At 39.2% G+C, this 23,141-nt stretch overlaps 1 protein-coding gene across 1 annotated transcript in view; it reads right to left on the bottom strand.

Moving 5' to 3' along the window:
- SCAI (suppressor of cancer cell invasion) overlaps window positions 1-23,141 on the bottom strand; it is a gene marked incomplete at both ends in the record, with an annotated part of 105,355 nt that overhangs the window by 42,268 nt on the left and 39,946 nt on the right. The window contains 3 exons of the mRNA XM_079706403.1: window positions 2-88; window positions 663-758; window positions 15,261-15,392. Of these exons, the coding sequence (XP_079562529.1) occupies window positions 2-88; window positions 663-758; window positions 15,261-15,392 (315 nt within the window). The remainder of the gene's footprint in view (window position 1; window positions 89-662; window positions 759-15,260; window positions 15,393-23,141) is intronic.

Raw genomic sequence — 23,141 nt, 5'->3', positions numbered from 1 at the left:
CTAATAATGGTAGTATAGCTGCCCAATCTTAGAAGCAATTTCCCCTATTTGCCACCGCTTCAAGCCATACCGATTATCCAAGACTTGTCTGTTTTACATAGGAAATAAGAAAATAGAAATGAGACTATAAATTTCAAAAATAACCAAATCTATTAATTTAATAGGATAAAGTACCACCCAATTCATCATGAAATTTTGAATACATGAATTGAAATTCATGAATTTTTCATGAGATTTTAACATAATCATTCAATTAAATTCAAAAAGCATTTATAAAATGTCTATTTAAAGTAAGTTGAAATATAAAAACAAACTTCTTTGAGCTACATGCATGAAAATTAGAAGCAACACCCCCCACCCCGCCAAATAGCTTTGCCCAAAAAACAACATCTATTTTTAGAATGAAACCATGAATCTGCCTATCCATGTTAGAGTTAATCTGCACCATTTCAGATAATACTGTCTTTAAAAATCAAATAGTATTTACATTTGAAAACCTTAAATAAATAGGGAAAAATCAGTTTGCTTTCATTTGGGTCACAAAGATGAAATATATTAAGATACACAAAGAGATAAAAAGCACTGCGGTGGTATATATTAGTCAAAACTGTTACTAATAAAAAATGGACCCTCACTCTCCTTTAACTGTAAAAATCCTTTACCGGTGCTGCTGCTGGAACTTCCAGAGTTTGGTGTAAACATCAAAAGTTCTTCCAAAATAAGACTGCCACTGCTTCTGCCCATATTGTGGCAAATCTCTGCAATGACAAGTAAACATATATTAATTTTAAAACTCATATGCTACTTGGAAATTGAGTCTTATGATGATACAAACTGGACGGATTTAAAGCACTTGCATTCAGGCTTTCCTTAAAAAAAAAAAAGTTACACTTTTTAGAGCAGAAATAGTTCTATTACGGGGGTCCAGTACACATTCTTTCCTGTTCTCTCCTACGTCTGACAGCTTATTTGTAGGCTCCTCTGTAGATGCCTCTCCCATGAGGTTTCTAGCACTACCTCCCTTCTTTCTGGGTGCTCTTATTCATACTCACTTACATACTGATAACTTCCACATGTTTGTCTTCAGCTAAGAACTCAGCACTTGGAAAAACATTGCTTTAGGGAATAAATCTAGAAGTGGATGTGCAGGTGGTATTGTTGTTCTCAACTATTCTACCCCCGCCCTATAAGTGAAACTATATATCCTTGTCCTTGGGCCTGGCCATTTAACTTGTTTTGGCCAATGAAATATAAGTTATCTACCACATGTCTGAGAAGATTTAAGAGGTATTACATGGTTCAGCATTTTTACTTTTCCCTCCGACCTAAGAACAAGATAGGGCTGCTCCTCAGCCTGGAACACAGAAGGCACATTTAATGGAGCCTCAGAACTGCAGACAACTCGTAGCTAACATGGGAGCCAGAAATAAATCTCTACTATAGTAAGGTACTAAAATTTTGGAGTTATTACAGCAGCCAGTACAGTTACTACAGGAAAAGCCAGTAGAGAAACTGGTACCAGGACTAGGTTATTGTCCTAAGAAATACATTATGTGACACTGGCATTGAGACTGAGTGTTAAGTAACTGTTACTGAAGGCTGTCATATAATACAGTGGCAAAACCGCATTTGCCTGCAATAACTTGGAAAGTAGATAATGTGACTAATGAACTTGTGGATTTATACAAATAAGCCAGGAAACAGTATGCTATTAGGCATATGTAACAAAATATGAGAAAGAGATGAACTCAAACAAGAACTAGCTGCGAGCAGGGCTGAAAAGGAAAAGAGGAAATCCACAAATTCCAGAACTTTCAAGATTGAAAAATACAACAATTTCTAACGCATAAATGTAAAAGACCCAATTGAGAAATGCTAGCTATAAGCAGCACCTAGACAGTCTCATCCCCAGGGCAAAACCTCTTCATTAAAGCCTGTGAAGAAATTTATGAAAGTGGCGCCAAGTACATTCTTTCAGGGGGACAAAATGGATCTGGGGAAAGAATCTAAGGATTTGCCTGTCTTGTAGAAGCCCGATAAGCTCCAGGTTACCTGTAAAAGAGTCTAGAAGAGAGGGGAGTGTCTCGAAATACTGTGGGCATGGCTATTGGTACGTGGAAGCTAACCTGAATCAGACAGACAGAGTCAATAAAATCTTGAGAGCGTTGTACTCTCAAAAGCCATTTGTGTTATAAAGGAATAATAAATATTCATTGATTACAGCATGGTACACTTCCTATCTCACTCATGCAACTGTGGACAGCTAGTAGTGGATGGCCTCCCTTGAATGTTTAGCCTGGCTGGCAGCTAAGGTGTTTGGTCACATGTTTCTCATCACCTAACAGGCTAGCTTGGGTCCATTTACATGAGGTGGTTGCAAGGATCCCCAATAGCAGCAAAAGGGAGGGCAGCTCAGATATGCATTTTTCTTTTCAAGTCTTTCCATCATGTTTGCACTGTCTCATCAGGCAAAACAATCTCATGGCCAAGCCCAGCGTCAGTGTGAGAGGGGGATGACTCATGGGCATGGATATGGGGAAGGGAATGACTTCTACAAACAATCTGTCACAGAGACCTTATATTTTTCTTTCTTTTTCAATTTCTTTTAAAATAAACAAACTAATTAATTAATTAATTAATTAATTAATTAATTTATAGCTGTGTTGGGTCTTCATTGCTGCACACGGGCTTTCTCTAGTTGCAGTGAGTGGGGGCTACTCTTCGTCACGGTGCACAGGTTTCTCATTGCAGTGGCTTCTCTTTGTTGCGGAGCATGGGCCCTAGGTGCACGGGCTCAGTAGTTGTGGCTTACGAGCTTAGTTGCACCGCGGCATGTGGGATCTTCCCAGACCAGGGCTCGAACCCATGTTGCCTGCAGTGGTAGGTGGATTCTGAACATCTGCGCCACCACGGAAGTCCCTCTTTTTCAGTTTTGAAAATATGTCTCTTAGAAAACAAAAATACTATACAATGTATAAAGCAAGAAATAAAAAACACCTTACTGCTTTTCCTTTCTAGTTCCCAGAAATAACCACCACTGAAAATGCATTTTCTCTATATATTTAAATATACATCAGTTTATCTATTATTTTACATAAATGGGATCAAACTATATATAGTATTCTGTAACATGCCTTTTTAGTTTAATAATATATCAGGTTTCTTTAATGCATATAGGATTACATCAGTATTTACTGTGTAGTGTGTAGTATATAATGAACCAATTTACTTAACAAATCCCCTCCTGATGGACATTCATCTTGCTTCCAGTTTTTCCCTGTCATAAATGCTGCAATAAACATCTTCATACTAATAAACTTGAATAGTTATGTGATATGAGTAAAAGGCAAATTTCTGTAAGTGGAATTAATGAGTAAAAGAAGATTTGCATTTCTGTACCAGATGTTAAGACAATGAGTAAAAAAGCAAAAGGTTTTCCTACCCAAAATTTTCAGACACTGCATTACAAGAATGAACTAGCAATTCCAGTTTTAAATCTATTTCCATTATCCTTACGATAAGTAGAAACTCATTTCAGATTACCGAATAGGTTAACTACAGACACTAATTCCCAAATTTATTACAAGTTTTTATCCTTTTTATGTCTCCATGGATCTCTAGTGAGAGGTTGCATTAGGAAGAGCTAATCAGTTATTTTTATTTTAATTTTTTTTTTTTTTTTTTTTTTTTTGCGGTACGCGGGCCTCTCACTGTTGTGGCCTCTTCCATTGCGGAGCACAGGCTCCGGACGCGCAGGCTCAGCGGCCATGGATCACGGGCCCAGCCGCTCCGCGGCATGTGGGATCCCCCCAGACCGGGGCACGAACCCGTGTCCCCTGCATTGGCAGGCGGACTCTCAACCACTGCGCCACCAGGGAAGCCCTATTTTAATTTTTTAAGTTATTTCTGAGATATACATTTTAAAATAATAACTAGAATTATGACTTACAACATTATACCAGAACATATAAGATTTTTAGGAATTTCATGTAATGTCTGAAACATTTATATTAACATATTTCCATACAAATAACCCAAAGAAAGTTTAGTACTAGTTTTGGTTTTTTTTAGTTTTTAATTTTTATTTATTTTTTTATACAGCAGGTTCTTATTAGTCTCCAATTTTTTTTTTTTTTTTTTTTTTGCAGTACGCGGGCCTCTCACTGTTGTGGCCTCTCCCGTTGCGGAGCACAGGCTCCAGACGCGCAGGGTCAGAAGCCATGGCTCACGGGCCTAGCTGCTCCACGGCATGTGGGATCTTCCCGGACCGGGGCACAAACCCGTGTTCCCTGCATCAGCAGGCGGACTTTCAACCACTGTGCCACCAGGGAAGCCCTGCAGGAAGATTTTTTTTTTTTTTTTTGCGGTATGCGGGCCTCTCACTGTTGTGGCCTCTCCCGTTGTGGAGCACAGGCTCCGGACGAGCAGGTTCAGCGGCCATGGCTCACGGGCCCAGCCGCTCCGCGGCATGTGGGATCTTCCCAGACCAGGGCACGAACCCATGTCCCCTGCATCGGCAGGCGGATTCTCAACCACTGCGCCACCAGGGAAGCCCTGCTGCAGGAAGATTTTTAATCACAGTTTCAATTTCATTACTTGTGATTGGTCTGTTCATATTTTCTGTTTCTTCCTGGTTCAGTCTTGGAAGGTTATACCTTTCTAAGAATTTGTCCATTTCTTCCAGGTTGTCCATTTTATTGGCATAGAGTTGCTGGTAGTAGTCTCTTAGGATGCTTTGTATTTCTGCAGTGTCTGTTGTAACTTCTCCTTTTTCATTTCTAATTTTATTGATTTGAGTCCTTCCTTCTTTTTCTTGATGAGTCTTGCTAATGGTTTATCAATTTTGTTTATCTTCTCAAAGAACCAGCTTTTAGTTTTATTGATCTTTGCTATTGTTTTCTTTGTTTCTATGTCATTTATTTCTGCTCTGATCTTTATTTCTTTCCTTCTGCTAACTTTGGGTTTTGTTTGTTCTTCTTTCTCTAGTTCCTTTAGGTGTAAGGTTAGATTGTTTGAGATTTTTCTTGTTTCTTGAGGTAGGCTTGTATAGCTATAAACTTCCCTCTTAGAACTGCTTTTGCTGCATCCCATAGGTTTTGGATCATCGTGTTTTCATTGTCATTTGTCTCTAGGTATTTTTTGATTTCCTCTTTGATTTCTTCAGTGATCTCTTGGTTATTTAGTAACGTATTGTTTAGCTTCCATGTGTTTGTGGTTTTTACGTTTTTTTCCCTGTAATTCATTTCTAATCTCATAGCGTTGTGGTCAGAAAAGATGCTTGATATGATTTCAATTTTCTTAAATTTACTGAGGCTTGATTTGTGACCCAAGATGTGATCTATCCTGGAGAATGTTCCGTGCGCACTTGAGAAGAAGGTATAATCTGCTGTTTTTGGATGGAATGTCCTATAAATATCAATTAAATCTATCTGGTCTATTGTGTCTTTTAAAGTTTCTGTTTCCTTATTTATTTTCCTTTTGGATGATCTGTCCATTGGTGTAAGTGAGGTGTTAAAGTCCCCCACTATTATTGTGTTACTGTCGATTTCCTCTTTTATAGCTGTTAGCAGTTGCCTTATGTACTGAGGTGCTCCTATGTTGGGTGCATATATATTTATAATTGTTATATCTTCTTCTTGGATTGATCCCTTGATCATTATGTAGTGTCCTTCTTTGTCTCTTGTAACATTCTTTATTTTAAAGTCTATTTGATCTGATATGAGTATTGCTACTCCAGCTTTCTTTTGATTTCCATTTGCATGGAATATCTTTTTCCATCCCCTCACTTTCAGTCTGTATGTTTCCCTAGGTCTGAAGTGGGTGTCTTGTAGACAGCATATAGATGGGTCTTGTTTTTGTATCCATTCAGCAAGCCCATGTCTTTTGGTTGGAGTATTTAATCCATTCACGTTTAAGGTAATCATCGATATGTATGTTCCTATGACCATTTTCTTAATTGTTTTGGGTTTTTTTTTTTTGTAGGTCCTTTTCTTGTCTTGTGTTTCCCACTTAGAGAAGTTCCTTTAGCATTTGTTGTAGAGCTGGTTTGGTGGTGCTGAATTCTCTTGGCTTTTGCTTGTCTGTAAAGCTTTTGATTTTTCCATCGAATCTGAATGAGATCCTTGTCAGGTAGAGTAATCATGGTTGTAGGTTCTTCCCTTTCATCACTTTAAGTATATCATGCCACTCCCTTCTGGCTTATAGAGTTTCTGCTGAGAAACCAGCTGTCAACCTTAAGGGAGTTCCCTTGTATGTTATTTGTCATTTTTCCCTTGGTGCTTTCAATAATTTTTCTTTGTCTTTAATTTTTGCCAATTTGATTACTATGTGTCTCGGCATGTTTCTCCTTGGGTTTATCCCGAATGGGACTCACTGCACTTCCTGGACTTGGGTGGCTACTTCCTTTCCCATGTTAGGGAAGTTTTCGACTATAATCTCTTCCAATATTTTTTCGGGTCCTTTTTCTCTCTCTTCTCCTTCTGGGACCCCTATAATGCGAATGTGTTTGCGTTTAATGTTGTCCCAGAGGTCTCTTAGGCTGTCCTCATTTCTTTTCATTCTTGTTTCTTTATTCTGTTCTGCAGCAGTGAATTCCACCATTCTGTCTTCCAGGTCACTTATCTGTTCTTCTGCCTCAGTTATTCTGCTATTGATTCCTTCTAGTGTAGTTTTCATTTCAGTTATTGTATTGTTCATCTCTGTTTGTTTGTCCTTTAATTCTTCTAGGTCTTTGTTAAACATTTCTTGCATCTTCTCGATCTTTGCCTCCATTCTTTTTCTGAGGTCCTGGATCATCTTCACTATCATTATTCTGAATTATTTTTCTGGAAAGTTGCCTACCTCCACTTCATTTAGTTGTTTTTCTGGGGTTTTATCTTGTTCCTTCATCTGGTACATAGCCCTCTGCCTTTTCATCTTGTCCATCTTTCTGTGAATGTGGTTTCTGTTCCACAGGCTGCAGGACTGTAGTTCTTCTTGCTTCTCTAATCAGTTATTTTTAAATTGAAGTTGCTGTTAGAATCTTTAAGACTCTTACCAAGTGGCTACTGCTAGGAAGACAGTATTTTATATAAAAGCATTAGGCAGCAACATCAACTTCATGAGAACTGATAACCCTTGAGTGCTTCTTTAAAGATACTATGTAAAGCCTCTCTGCAAATTTTCAAGTAAGCATTTGCCTACAAGTTCCTTTGCATTTCCCAAACTGACAAATTTAATAAACCTCAGTAATATATCTTGTTAAGGAAGAAAACAGAATTAGAACTCAGTATTTTATTTCATGACTATATAATTTCAGGTGTTCAGTGGAAAGGGCTTTAGAGGAAGGGACTTTTCTATGAGGGCTAAAAGCACATAAAACGTGGTTGGCCTAAAAGGGTTAGAACAAGGCTCCAAACGGAAGTTGTAATATACAAGTATTTTCTGATTTATAGCTATGAACAATGTTGACTAAATTCTATACAATTTTTGTTAAAAGAATTTAGAGCATCTACCATTCCAGTCTGAAGACTCAGCTATAAAGACAGCAATGTCTTTTTCAAAACAGTGTTTAAGTTTTTTTTTAAAAAAACTTCCTAAAGGGTAAGTCCCATGATCACCCTTTTTCTAGTGAAACATATCATAGAAGCTATTATACTCGAATATGATTAGAGTCCAAAATTAACTAAGGTACTTTATAAAGAGTTTTAGATAAATTCCTCTACTATTCAGAGCTTGACTCTGGTTTTAAACTCTGAATATACCATTTGGTCATTATTACTGTCGGTAGAGATGGGAAATTAATGGTCCATGGAATTAAATTAAATGGGGCTGTGTGAATTATCCCACAAGCTAAATGACCTTCTATTTCACATTTTGCAAAGGCACCTTTGTTATAAATTGGCTGCTCATATTCTTTTGTCAAGTTTTCAGAGGAAATCGAAAGCGTGACGCTAATCTCACTGTGTTTTAAAATCCTCAACTCTTATCAGTGAAAGTTGGGAGACTATTAGTGGAAATGATTAAACCTACTTCTCAGAGATGTTTCAAATGTAAAGTCGAGATGGCACTTACAAAGTTTCTTCCAAGTTTCCATAAATCAACCACCTTTACTAAAATGAATTAGCTAAGATAACTGATGCCTACCAACACCTAAAATCCAAGTCCAATAGCCACTTTCCAGTCCTTATATCAGTTCTCCCTATGACATTGACATGGCTCATCACTTCCTCACCATCTTGTAACTCTCTCTTCTTTCTGTTCTAACAGTCTCTTTCATTGGCTTCTCTTTCCTTAGTCTGGTACTAAAATGCATGGCTTCCCCAGCATAGGTATGTGTAATACACATAAACACACACACACACAGACACCCACAGACACACACACACACTAAAATGAGGATCAGAGAGCTTAAATGATTTGCCTGGGAACTCATGGCTGGTAAACTGTTGAGTTATGACTGAAATTCATAACCCCTTTGCGCCTGTAATCTAATACTCTCTCCTTTCTACCACAGGGAAAAACAACCTAGATTTTGATTCTACATTAGTAAAGTCCTTCTCTGGGAGCTCACTCTTAGAATGCTGTTGACAACAACATTGTGACTTGTTTTGATAACAAGTCAAAAACTCTGAGTTGTGTCCTAATAAGCAGAAGATTAGGGCACACAGAGAGACACCTGGGATGCACATGCTCAAAGAGACGACCATGTGAGGACAGAGCAAGAAAATGGCCATTTGCAAGCCAAGGAGAGAGGCTTTAGCAGGAACCAACCCTGCCGACATGCTGACCTTGGACTTCCAGCCTCCAGAACTGTGAGAGAATAAACTTCTGTTGTTTAAGCCACCCAGAGTGTGGTATTTTGTTATGATAGCCTCAGCAAACTAAAATAGTAAGCGATAAAGTAGCCTTCAAATCCCAAAATACAAACGGGTGGGAATAAATCACCAACAGCCAAAAGACCTGCACACTATCAGTATCTGTGCAGGAAGAGAGAGAAGAAACAATGGGGACAGAAGATGGACTATGAAGAAGAGAACCTCCCAAAACAGCCAGTATGTATCCACTGGAAAGCACAGTGGACCATTTTGAGAACAGAAATGAAAGGTGGAGGAATTCTGCCTGAGCCAGTAGCCACATGTGGCTAATGAGTACTTGAAATGTGTCTAATTAGAATTGAAATGTGTGAAAGTGTAAAATATTCAGTGTACTTCAAAAACTCAGTATAAAAAAAAGAATGTAAAAGATCTCAATACTTTTTCTATATTGATTACATGTTGAAAGAAAATATTTTAGATATATTGGATCAAATAAAATATACTGTTAAAATTAATTTCACTTTTTTCTTTTTACGTTTTTAAAACCTGGCTACTAGAAAAATTTTAAATCACATTTGTGGCTCACATTAAATTTCTGTCAGTCAATGCTTCTCTAGATCACGTGATTATGACACCTACTGCACCCTGGTGGCAGCCCACCTCAACTGCAAGTGCAACTATTTTGGGTAGCAAACCATATAAAATGAAAGCAGGCATCACAAGCTTGTACAGGTAGTTTAGAGTATTACCTCTGAAATAACATATACTTTATTATTACCTCTTCGCAGAACTTTGCCTCTAGGAAAGTACTAATTTTTTGAAGAAGGAAGAGAAATGAGAAAAAAAGAGGGACGAGAGAAGTAAGAGAGAGCGCAAGAGGGGGTGGGGCGAGAAAGGGGACAGTGGAAAAAACTGTTAATTTCTCAGTTATCCTTTCCTATATAGGAACCAGGGCATCCTAAAAATAGACTGTTGAAGAAAGCATTGTAGAGGATTTCTTCTTTACTTTGAAATATAAGGAGCATGTTTAATAAAAATTTCTGCCATTATTTTTATTTAAGATCAATACACTTCACTTTGGTGCACTTCTTTGCATATTTGTTTCTTTATTGCCTCCAACATTTATTTTGGCTTTGAGTATTTGCTCCTCTGGAGTCAATAATTAGTGATTTGCAGGCCTCTGCTGTTTCAAAAGTCATGGATATCACTGGTAGGCACAGGTGCATATCTCAAATACATGTCTCAAGATGCTGCCTTAAATAATCTCATCAAGTATTCCATTCTGCTTCGACAGTCTTAGTCACCATGGTAACTAGAACCCTGCAAGCACTTAGGCTTTTGATGGTTTTCTGACATTATTGAAAGCTATTTCTAACATCATTCTCACTTCATTACTACTGTAACTACATATGCAAGAGCTATTATAAGCAATACGCCATTCATTTTATCTATTTCTCACTCTCTGGACTATGTTTTCTTACACAGTGAGTGGATAGAAGAGATTATTTATTATGCACATATTATAAGGAGGTATTTTCAGTCAAGTTGTAGTGATGTGCGTGAACCTAGAGTCTGTCATACAGAGTGAAGGAAGTCAGAAAGAGAAACACAAACATCGTAAATTAACTCATATATACGGAATCTAGAAAAATGGTACTGATGAACCTATCTGCAGGGCAGGAAAAGAGACACAGATGTAGAGAACGGACTTGTGGACATGGCGGGGAAGGGGAGGGTGGGATGAATTGAGAAAGTAGCATTGACATATATACACTATCATGTGTAAAATAGACAGCTAGTGGGAAGCTGCTGTATAGCGCAGGGAGCTCAGCTCGGTGCTCTGTGATGACCTAGAGGGCTGGGATGGGGGGTGGGGGTGGGAGGGAGGTTCAAGAGAGAGGGGATATATGTATACATGTAGCTGTTACACTTCGTTGTACAGCAGAAACTAACACAACACTGTAAAGCAATAATACTCCAATAAATAAATAAAGTTGGTCTAATAGATCTGTATCAAGCCCTGCTGCCTGATATCAGAAAATGCACCTTTTTTACTTACTGTTGGAATATTTACATATTTGGCTGTATATTGGGCCACTACAAAAATCTCACTCATTTAAAAAAATATTTTAAAAAAGATATTCATGGCTGGGAAAATGAAAAGGCTCTGACAACTTGGATGACAACTTACTACATATAGGCGAAAAGATACACCTTCAAGAGTAAAGAGAAAGTTTATTGTACCCAAATAAGGCATTACGTATATAGAAACTCTAGCCTTTCATGCACTGAAACATACTTTTTCACTCTGCTCATAAACAGTTAAAAAGCCCAAGTGAGGGAATACAAGGGGGTTGCTGCTGTGCTGTATGTTCTTTCTTTGTCCAAGTACAAGGCCCATGGATATGTTCAGTTTGCAAAAGATACACTTATAATACGTGTACTTTTCTGCAAGCATATTAACACTGCAATAATAAGTTTAATAACCAGCTTGTGAACTCAAGAAAGAGAGAAAACACAAAGGAAAGCTTGCCAAAAGATAAGCACCAACAGTGAAGGGAAGGCTGGGAATCACAGGCCCCATGTTAAAAGCTGATTCTGGGACTTGCCTGGTGGCGCAGTGGTTAAGAATCTGCCTGCCAATGGAGGGGACACAGGTTCGAGCCCTGTCCTGGGAAGATCTCACATGACGCAGAGCAACTAAGCCCTTGTGCCACAACTACTGAATCCCACGTGCCTACAGCCCGTGCTGCACAACAAGAGAAGCCACCGCAATGAGAAGTCCGCACACCACAACGAAGAGTAGCCCCAGCTGGTCACAACTAGAGAAAGCCACGCACAGCAATGAAGACCCAATGCAGCCATAAATAAATAAATTTATTTTTTAAAAAAAATGCTGATGCTATCCCACCTGGACTCCCACTTCCACCCCTTTCCCAGAAGTTCCAAAACTGGTCCAGAGCCACTCCCAATATATTTCTCTTTCTCTATAAGCACTGTGATTCTGTTTTCTATTCAGACCAACACAAAAATGGGGGGTTGGGAGGGAGACAACCAAAAAAACTATTCTTTTAATTATTCCCAAGGAATCTTTTCTATTTCAAAAGAAATGTGCAAAAACTACATCAACGCTTGAAAGCAGAGATGTGTTTAATTTCCATAACTCAAAGAGGTTCTTCGGAGAAAAGTGTGGGAAAGAATGCCACACATCCCTCCAACCCACCACCACGGGCAACTAACAGACCTACAGATCTTCTGATCGCTTTCCAATCGAGGTCTAACAATGAACAAAACACTTTCATTTATATAAACAAGCACAGAAAATACACACACTCACATGCACCAGACACCGTGAGAAAATCAGCCCCCCAGAAGAAAGAGACCAAACTGAGCACTAAGAGCAAAGAGTCCCCACTAAGAGTTAATATGGCTTATAGAACATAAATTTAACAGAGAACTTCTGATAAAACAAGATCATGTAAAAAATACTATTTTCACAATTTGCTTTTTTTTAATTTAAGCACATACTGTGGGCAACTTTTCATTTATATCTCCACCAACATCTTTTTAATAGTTCTATATTATTCTGTGGGTGTGTGTGAAATGAATTTTCTTTAAAAATGAAAAGAAAGGGGCTTCCCTGGTGGCGCAGTGGTTGAGAGTCCGCCTGCCGATGCAGGGGACACGGGTTTGTGCCCCAATCTGGGAAGATCCCACATGCCGCGGAGCAGCTGGGCCCGTGAGCCATGGCCACTGAGCCTGCGCGTTCGGAGCCTGTGCTCCGCAACGGGAGAGGCCACAACAGTGAGAGGCCCGCGTACCGCAAAAAAAAAAAGAAAAAGAAAAAAAAAAGAAAAGAAAGGGGCTTCCCTGGTGGCACAGTGGTTAAGAATCCGCCTGCCAATGCAGGGGACACGGGTTCGAGCCCTGGTCCGGGAAGATCCCACATGCAACGGAACAACTAAGCCCGTGCGCCACAACTACTGAGCCCGTGAGTCACAATTACTGAGCCGGTGCACCTAGAGACCATGCTCTGCAACAAGAGAAGCCACCGCAATGAGAAGCCCGTGCAGTGCAATGAAGAGTAGCTTGCCGCAACTAGAGAAATCATGCATGCAGTAATGAAGGCCCAACACAGATAAAAATAAATAAAATAAATTTTCTTAAAAATGAAAAGGAAAAGAGTCAAAGTACTAATCTCTCAGTAAACTACAGACTTGCATTGGCACTAGCCACATCTGCTCAAACAAAAACCCAAACCTACTATTAGGGCTTCCAACTATAGTAGAGTCAAAAATTCTACAGGCAAGATTCAAAAAACTTATAAAGCAGAAGGGCAATAAACTTCTGATAGGCAGTAAACTTAACTCACAGAACTTTCTTATCCTTCCTTATTCTCTCAGCTGTATGTAACTCCATGAAGTAGGCTTTGTAAATGTGTTCCAACTCCTCCCAGTCAGAGGCTTTGCCTTATTCCTAACATTGCATTTTAGAGACTTATTATTTTGATAGATTGGACTTTAAAAAAAAATTTTTAAAGAAGTGTCTTGGAGTATAGTTGATTAAAGATATAATCTTTAGGGACTTCCCTGGTGGTGCAGTGGTTAAGACTCTGTGCTCCCAATGCAGGGGGCTAGGGGTTCAATCCCTGGTCAGGGTACTAGATCCCACATGCATGCTACAACTAAGAGTTCACATGCCACAACTAAGGAGCCTGCATGCCACATCTAAGAAGCCAGTGAGCGGCAAATAAGGAGCCCACGAGCCAAAACTAAGGAGCCCACCTGCTGCAACTAAGACCCAGAGCAACCAGATAAATAAATAAATGAATAAATAAATTCAAAAAGATACATTCTTTAAAAAGAATTTTTTTAATTAATTAATTTATTTATTATTTTTGGTTACATTGGATCTTCATTGCTGCGTGCAGGCTTTCTCTAGTTGTAGCAAGCGGGGGCTACTCTTTGTTGCGGTGCATGGGCTTCTCATTGCGGTGGTTTCTCTTGTTGTGGAGCACGAGCTCTAGGTGCGTGGGCTTCAGTAGTTGTGGCATGTGGGCTCAGTAGTTGTGGCTCACGGGCTCTAGAGCACAGGCTCAGTAGTTGTGGTGCACGGGCTTAGTTGCTCCACGGCATGTGGGATCTTCCCAGACCAGGGCTCGAACCCATGTATCCTGCACTGGCAGGTGGATTCTTAACCACTGCGCCACCAGGGAAACCCAAAAAGATATATTCTTTAAAATAAACTCTGTCAGTACAATTCCGATCCTAGGGATGTAGAATAAAATTATAAAATATGTGAAAAGAAGATTGCATTTTTACCCAGAAATAAACTGCAAATTAAAAATAACTCACTGGGCTTCCCTGGTGGCGCAGTGGTTGGGAATCTGCCTGCCGATGCAGGGGACACGGGTTCGAGCCCTGGTCTGGGAAGATCCCACATGCCGCGGAGAGGCTAGGCCCGTGAGCCACAACTACTGAGCCTGCACGTCTGGAGCCTGTGCTCCAGAACGGGAGAGGCCACGACAGTAAGAGGCCCGCGCACCGCGATGAAGAGTGGCCCCCGCTCACCGCAACTGGAGAAAGCCCTCACACAGAGGGGAAGACCCAACACAGCAAAAATAAATAAATAAAAATACTTTATCAGAAAAAAAAAATAACTCACTAAACACAACACTGTAAACAACTATACTTCAATAATTAATTAATTAAAATAAAAATAACTCACAATCTTTACAATTATTCACTCCTATATAAAGTTTCCCAAAAAAACCTATTTATCCTTAGTATTTTACCCATAGCATGAATTTATTTATGACTGAAACTAAGCTATTGAAGCTTTAGGTCTGAAGTAAGTCAATATCCTAAGAATCTCATGAAATGAAATACGGCTAAACCATTTAAATAAAACAAAATGGTACAAAATTATTTACCCGCCACACACAAAAATACACAATCAAAGACACATTTTGACAAAATCGCATATAGCTTCTGCTACCAGTCAGTCAGGGCACGCACAACTAATGTAAAAATAACACTGTCTAGAACACTCTTATTTTAGTTAACAGATACTTTATCCTAAGAAAAAGAAAGAATAAAAGAAATAAGCAAATAAACAAGTATACAGAAAATGTAACAGGAGAGAAGCCCCAGGTTCACTTGCATATGCATCCCAGGCTCCTTAGTTATCGCAATGTGTAAAATCAGATGTAAAATAGGTATGATGTGGAGTAAGGTATACAAGACCATCTAACAAAACAGCTCTCTCAACTTGAGTAAAACAATATAAGTTATCCTCTTCTGTTGTTTTCTCACCTGAGAATGAAGAAAAAAAGCATGATCATCTCTAGTACAGATATTTATATAACATTCTATCCATAACTTTTCAGAAACTTACTATACATCAGCCATGGAAAAAAAAGATACAGAACTAGATAAAAGTTTAAGGCATCAAGAGTCCACTAACCTTAACCCGTTGAACAGTTGCTTAGATTTATCCAGAAGGTAACAAAAATCTGTAACTGTTTTCCTCTCTCCCTGTGGGATGTCATCTTCAGCACCTCCAGAGGACATGATTTCTTTAAGAGCAAATTCAGTCCTGTAAGAAAACATATGTCTATTTACCAAGTAGGTGAAAATAAAAAGAGAAACAGACCTTAGTTATATCATCTGATAGCATTTTTTTTATGATAGAGACATCTTCTGATTACAATCAAATCATCAAAATAATTTAAGTATAAGATGGTGTGGAAGGGGCTTCCCTCGTGGCGCAGTGGTTGAGAGTCCGCCTGCCGATGCAGGGGACACGGGTTCGTGCCCCGGTCCGGGAAGATCCCACATGCCGCGGAGCGGCTGGGCCCGTGAGCCATGGCTGCTGAGCCTGCGCGTCCGGAGCCTATGCCCCGCAACGGGAGAGGCCACAGCAGTGAGAGGCCTGCGTACCGCAAAAAAAAAAAAGATGATACAAAGAAAAGGACATATTTTGTTGTGGGTTAAATTGTGTCCCCCGGCCAAAAAAAAAAAAAAGATACGTTGAACTCCTTACCCCTTGTACTGTCACTGTAAACTTATTTGGAAATACGGTGTTTGCAGATATAATTAAGATGTAAATTAACATGAGGTCATACTGGAATAGAGTGAGCCCTTAATCCAATATGACTGGTATCCTTATAAGCTGAGGAAAAAAGACACAGAGACAGACACCCACAGAGAGGAGAATGCCATGTGAAGACACAGACACAGAGGGAAGAGAGCCAAATGAAGAAAAAGACAGAGATTGGAATTATGTAGCTACAAGCCAAGGAACCGCCAGAAGCTAGACAAGAGGCATGGAACAGATCCTCCCTCTGAGCTTCAAAAAAGGAACCAATTCTGCCAATACCCTGACTTTGGACTTATGGCCTCCTGCAGTATGAGAGCACAAATTTCTCTTGTTGTAAACAACCCAGTTTGTGGTAATTTATTACAGCAGCCCTAGGACACCAATCCATATGTGATACAGTCCTAACACAGATTACAAAATAGGCACAGGAGCATAAGAGCACTGAATGCATACAACTGCTCAAAGACTTGTTCTGCTAAGTACAGAGCATCTGGCAAATTATTGACCTGGTTTGTTGACAATTTCTTTTTAAAGGAAGTCTTGACAAAAGCAACAAGAGAAACTGCTACTCTGGACTGAATTCTAAGTAAATGGTGGGCAATACAAAAGCATGAAAGAAATCTATGCAGAGTCACAACAGCAGCAGAAAGGGCCTCAGAATAAGACAGAAGAAGCATTCCTGTTCCAAATACTTTCTAGTTTTGTGACTGTAAACAAAAAACTATAGCTAACACTGAGTTGCACATTTTTAATCCACAAAAACAAGCAATTTACACTTGTTCTGCTACCTCAGATAACTGCTGTGAAGACAGGTGTGAAAGAAGTCTGAACACTATATAATGTATAATACCACCATCATTATTATTCTGCAGTTTAGTGATGTTTCAAAAAGATAGGGAACGACCCGGTGATTAGACCTAAAAGGGAAATAGGTCGAGAAAAGAATGGAAGTACACAGAAATGAAACCAAAGTATAATAAAAAAGATTTATTCTGACAAAGTAGAGAAGATATTTATAGAAATCACATGGTAGGAAAGAGACATTTTCTTATGCATTCAGATTTTTTAAGACAGGTAAAAGAGATGGAATGGCTATATAATTAAGCATCAGCATTAGAGTCTCACACATGTTTTCTCAGCTATAAAAATGGAATATTAATAATAGCTTCCTCATAAAGCTGTTGGACAATAAAATGAACTAATGGATATAAAATTGCCCTGTAAATTATAGTGTAGTTTAAAATTATTAGTTGTAAAATTGTTATAAATGCATTCAAAACAGAGCATTAAAAAAAACAGCATAAATTGAAAAATAGCAAGTACAAAACAATGTTGAATGTGTGTGTGCGTATGTGGGGGGTGATTATGACGGTTTTGCTATATTCAATGAAAAAGGAACAAGAAGCTACTGCTTCAGATGGCATTCCTATAATAGGATCCAAATAGAGTGCAAAGCATCTTCACGTATCAAAGAGAGCAGAAAAATATCCTGAATTATATACAAATTATTTTCTGAAAACAAGTTTTCTGACTTACTCCAACATGCAATTGCAGTTGTTTCAAGCTATAATAACAATTCTAAGAGAAATGCATAGGTACCAAACTGCTCATGGTTCAATACAGAAAGAGACTGGATGAACTGAGGGCAAAGAGAGGTTAAGAAAAAAAAGCCAAAAGAGCGAAGGCATGGAGCAGAGGTGATAATACAGACATATAGCCAGAAGGCCATTTGTAAGATATTGTCCAGGAGATTATACAGATATCATTTTGCCTACCAAATGTGGAGAAACAGAAGTGTTTACCTAATACATCCGCATATGCAAATTCCAGTACTTATTCAACTGAGACATAGCACACAGCCTAAAAGAAAGGAAAGGAAGCCTGTCACTCAGTCAGCCATCTAAAAAGAACAACTATCAGGACTTCCCTGGTGGTGCAGTGGTTAGGAGTCCACCTGCCAATGCAGGACACGGGTTCGATCCCTGGTCTGGAAGGATCCCACATGCCGTGGAGCAAATAAGCCCATGTGCCATGACTGCTGAGCCTGCCCTCTAGAGCCTGCAAGCCACGACTACTGAACCCTCGTGCCACAGCTACTGAGACCCGCGTGCCTGGAGCTCGTGCTTCACAATGGGAGAAGCCACCGCAATGAGAAGCCTGCACACCGCAATGAAGAGCAGCCCCCGCCCGCTCGCCGCAACTAGCCCACGCACAGCAATGAAGACCCAACGCAGCCAAAAATAAATAAATAAAATAAATAAATTTTAAAAAATAAAATGAAAAGAACAACTATCAACAAGATACATGCAAAGACTATTTATGAAGCTAATGGGGCAGGAAACACAAAACTATGCAAAATGAAAGAAAGTAACAAATATTTATACCCTGGAGAATGATGCGAGGAAACATGACTTGAAGCAGCCTGGGGCTAATAAATCATAAACACTGTTTTGGGTGGAAAACCCACAGAGGCAGCAGTCAAATACTATGTAGATCAATTTAAAGGGCCATTTACTCACAACACAAAAACTCGAGAGGGAACAAGATGTTCAGGCAAGAGTCTCAATCAGCTACCACGACACTACTCCCATTCAGTAGGTAAAGAAGCGCAGGCCACACAGACTTTTCTTTTTTTTTTTTTATAATTAATTTTTATTGGAGTATAGTTGCTTTACAATGCAGAATTTTCCTTCTTAATCACATACAAAGATAGCAGCAGCAGCAGCCAAAGGTCACATAGACAATACGCTAAACAGGTACTATGGGGACTTCCCTGGTGGTCGAGTGGGTAAGACTGTGCTCCCAATGCAGGGGGCCCAGGTTTAATCCCTGGTCAGGAAACTAGATCCTGCATGCCGCAACTAAGAAGGCTGCATGCCGCAATTAAGAAACCCGCATACCGCAACTAAGAGTCCACAGGCCGCAACAAAGAAGCCTGCATGCCACAACTAAGAGTCCGCATGCTGCAATGAAGAAGTCCGCATGCCACAACTAAAGATCCCTCATGCCGGAACGAAGATCCCGCATGCTGCAACGAAGACCCAGTGTAGCCTAAATAAATAAATAAATAATAAATTAGCAAAAAAGAAAAACAGGTACCATGCAAATCATTTGAGGCCACCCAAACCCAACATCTCAGCATACTCTGAGAGAAGGTTGTTAGTCATGCAAATGTTAGTTAGGTCATACCTGATTTGTATTAAGAAGAATTAAAGGGGCTTCCCTGGTGGTGCAGTGGTTAAGAGTCCGCCTGCCAATGCAGGGGACACAGGTTCGAGCTCTGGTGTGGGAAGATACCACATGCTGTGGGACAACTAAGCCCATGCGCCACAGCTACTGAACCCACGTGCCACAACTACTGAAGCCCGTGCTCCTAGAGCCTGTGTTCCACAACAAGAGAAGCCACTGTAATGAGAAGCCCGCGCAATGCAACAAAGTGTAGCCCCCCACTCACTGCAACTAGAGAAAGCCTGCGTACAACAACGAAGACCCAACGCAGCCAATAAATAAATAATTTTTTTAAAAAACTAAAAAAAAAACGATAGTTGTGATTTATACTGTAACAATTTTGCTTTCCTAAATTGCATTTTTAATCTGCAATAAGCTGGAAGCAGAAGTAAAAAAATAATAAACTTTTCAACAAAAGAGAAAGTTATTGTTTCTTTTAGCAATAACTGATAGGAGATATATATATATATATATATATATATGTTACAACTTTATTGAGATATGATTTATATACCAGGCAATTTACCTATTTAAGAGTACAAGTCAGTGATTTTTAATATATTCCTAAGTTTTGCAACCATCACCACATTCAACTTTAGAAATTTTCATCACCCCCCAAAGAAACCCCAGATTCATTAGCAGTCATATCCCCATTTTGCCCCCAAATCTTTTCCCTCCAACCCTGGGCAACTTCTAGTCTACTTTTGGTCTCTATGCATTTAACTTCTGGATATTTCATGTAAATGGAATCATACAATATGTGACCTTTTCTGACTGGCTTCTTCATTTAGCATAATATTTTCAAGGGTCATCTACATTGTAGCATATATCAGTACTTCATTCTTTTTTATGGCTGGATAATATTCCATTATATAGGTATACCATATTTTGTTAATCCAATCATCAGCTGATGGACATTTGTACTGATTTCACTTTTTACCTATTATGAATAATGCCACTATGAACATTTGTATACAAGTTTTTGTGTGGCCATGTTTTCATTTCCTTTGGGTATACACCAACCAGTAAAATTGCTGGGTCATACAGTAACTCTGTGCTTAAACTTTTGAGGAACTACCAGACTGTTCTCCAAGATGGGTGCACCATTTTATAATTGCAGCATGCATGAGGGATCCTACTTCTCCATATCCTTGCCAACACTGTCTTTTTCATTCTAGCCACTCCTGGGTGTGAAGTAGTATCTCATTGTGGTTTTGATTTGCATTTCCCTGATGGCTAGTAATGTTGAGTATCCTTCCATGTGCTTATTGGTCCTTTATATATCTTCTTTGAAGAAATGACTACTCAGATCCTTTGCCTATCTTAGGGGTTATTTGTTTTTGCTATTATTGAGTTGTAAGAGTTCATTTATTTATTCTAGATATAAGTACCTTACCAGAGACTTCCCTGGTGGTCAAGTGGTTAAGACTCCATGCTCCCAATGAAGGGGGCTGGGGCTCGATCCCTGGTCAGGGAACCAGATCCTGCATGCCACAACTAAGAGCCTGCATGCCGCAACGAAGATCACACATGCAGCACCAAACATCCCGCATGTTGTAACTTAAGACCTGGTGCAGTCAAATAAATAAACAAATATTTTAAAATAAATAAATAAATAAGTACCTTACCAGCTATATGATTTGCAAATATATTCTCCCTTTTTCTGGTTTGTCTCATCACTTTCTTAGGTAGATTATATTTCTATTTTTTCTTTTGTCATTTTAACCTTATTTTTATCAAAATAATGTATACAGAATTAGCAATTCAACAGTACCCAAAAACACTTAAATGAAAAGCAGCAGCCCACTGGCTCACCCTTCCTCCACCAGCTCCATACCACCAGCAACAACAACTTTCAACTCTTCTGGCTGATTCACCTGGTAGTTTCCCTACATAAGCCTACATAAGAAGCATTTCTTGCAATTGCTCGATTCATCCATTTTTGACATTACAGATTTTCTAAAATGACAAATAAGGAATTAGTTCTCTTATACTTCTAGAACCCCTCCCAATATTGTTATATCATTATTTGGGGTTAAATCAGTGAATCTTTAAATTATATACCTTCCAGTTAAATCAATAATTAATGTTTAAATAATGAACGCTTTTATAACTTCATTATATGGCATCAAATAGGGTATTAAGAGACAGGGAAGATCAGCATATAATTGAGAAAGATCCTCAGACATCTTTAACTGATAGTAGGCTGCACTTCTTTTAAATCCTATTTGTCATTTCTTTTTTTTTTTTTTGCGGTACACGGGCCTCTCACTGTTGTGGCCTCTCCCGTTACGAACACAGGCTCCGGACGCACAGGCTCAGAGGCCATGGCTCACGGGCCTAGCCGCTCCGCGGCATGTGGGATCCTCCCGGACCGGGGCACGAACCCATGTCCCCTGCATTGGCAGGCGGACTCTCAACCACTGCACCACCAGGGAAGCCCCCTATTTGTCATTTCTTAAATAATTTTTCACAGTTGTTAGTTAAATGTTATACTGTTTAACCTAATTTCAGAAAGAGCGTCTCTTCATATAAAAAATGCCTTTACCTACCTCAATTACTCATTAGTTGAGGGAAACCATATTCTTTGGGTCTGTGCATGACACAATTATTCTGTGGACATGGTGACAACTACAGAAGTTATAAGATGGTGCTTAAGAAATTCTAGTAAGCGTCCAAATCTGTATGTGTTAGCAAACATGTGCTGGTGACTTTTAATATAATGGTATTTCATGGAACATGGGGAGAAAGATGTGGGAAACAAAGTCGAGAGCGCGTCCCAGTTATTAACACACAGTTTTCATGCAAGATTCAATCACAAAAGCAGGAATCAGATCCCTTCCCTTTGTGAAGGGAATAAGTGCACACCACTTATTAACAAAGCACACAAATTACTCCTTGAATTATAATGATAAACAAAATGACATGCAAATTATAAAAGGTACCTTGATTGCCTACATACAACCAGAAAACAGCTTAAAATATGGGATTACTTGTCTAGAGGAAAGTTACCAAGAAGAGAAATCACCCCTTAACAACCCGGACTTGTGGTCACTTGCAGCTGAAGGAAGAGAGGGGCAGGAGGCAGGAGAAATCCAACTCCCAGTAGCCAGAAACTACGCCAGGCACTTTATATACCCATTTCATCTTCACACCTCTCTAAGGCAGGCACTATTACCAGCATTTAGAGATGAAAAAAGCGGCTCAAGTAAGTTATTTATCCAAAGTTACACAATTGGAAAAGTACTCCAAAGTCATGCTCAAAGGACCCTCACAGTCAGCACCCTTGTATGAGAATGCAAAGATTACAAAATCGCGTTGTCTGATCTCATTATCCCAGTGCTTCAAATCCTGTGGGCCCTGTCTCCCCTTCCCTTAAAACATAGCTTAGAGCATTTTTAAGGCGTTTCCCCCCAGTAACTGGAAATCAAATCACTCTTTAAAAAAAAACTTACAAAACCCAAAAGAATCACTACAACAAATATTTTTAAAGGGACTTTGGTTATCAGATCATCCCGTTAAGGAATGAGTCCAACTACTAGATATTTGGCTTCAGGCATGTTATTGAACTTTTCTAAGCTTTGAGATTTCTTCAACTCCAAAATGGGGATTATAATATTTACCCTTCATATAGCTATTATGATGATTCAATTAGACAATATTCATAACACTATAGTCCAGAAAGTGCTACAGTCAGTAATATTAAAACTGGTATACGAGTATCAATCACAGTACAAACAGTCCAGTGGTCATTCACTTGACAGACACTGACTGAGAGCCCCCTATACGCAAGGTATTTTTTAGGTGCTGGAGTACAACAGTGAACAAAACAGGCAGAATCCCTGCTTTCACAGAGTGTACTTTGTAGTGGAGAGAAAAAAAGAAAAAAAGATAAAATAAATATAATGTTCCAAGTGCTAAGAAGTACTATGAAGAAAACATGGCAGAGAGTGTGATTGGGGGTAATATTTTAGTCAGAGTAGGTGAGGCGACCTCTGAGAAGGTAACACTGGAGGG

This window comes from Hyperoodon ampullatus (genome assembly GCF_949752795.1).
Source record: "Hyperoodon ampullatus genome assembly, chromosome: 6".
NCBI lineage: Eukaryota > Metazoa > Chordata > Mammalia > Artiodactyla > Ziphiidae > Hyperoodon > Hyperoodon ampullatus.
This window is presented reverse-complemented; position numbering and strand designations above follow the sequence as displayed.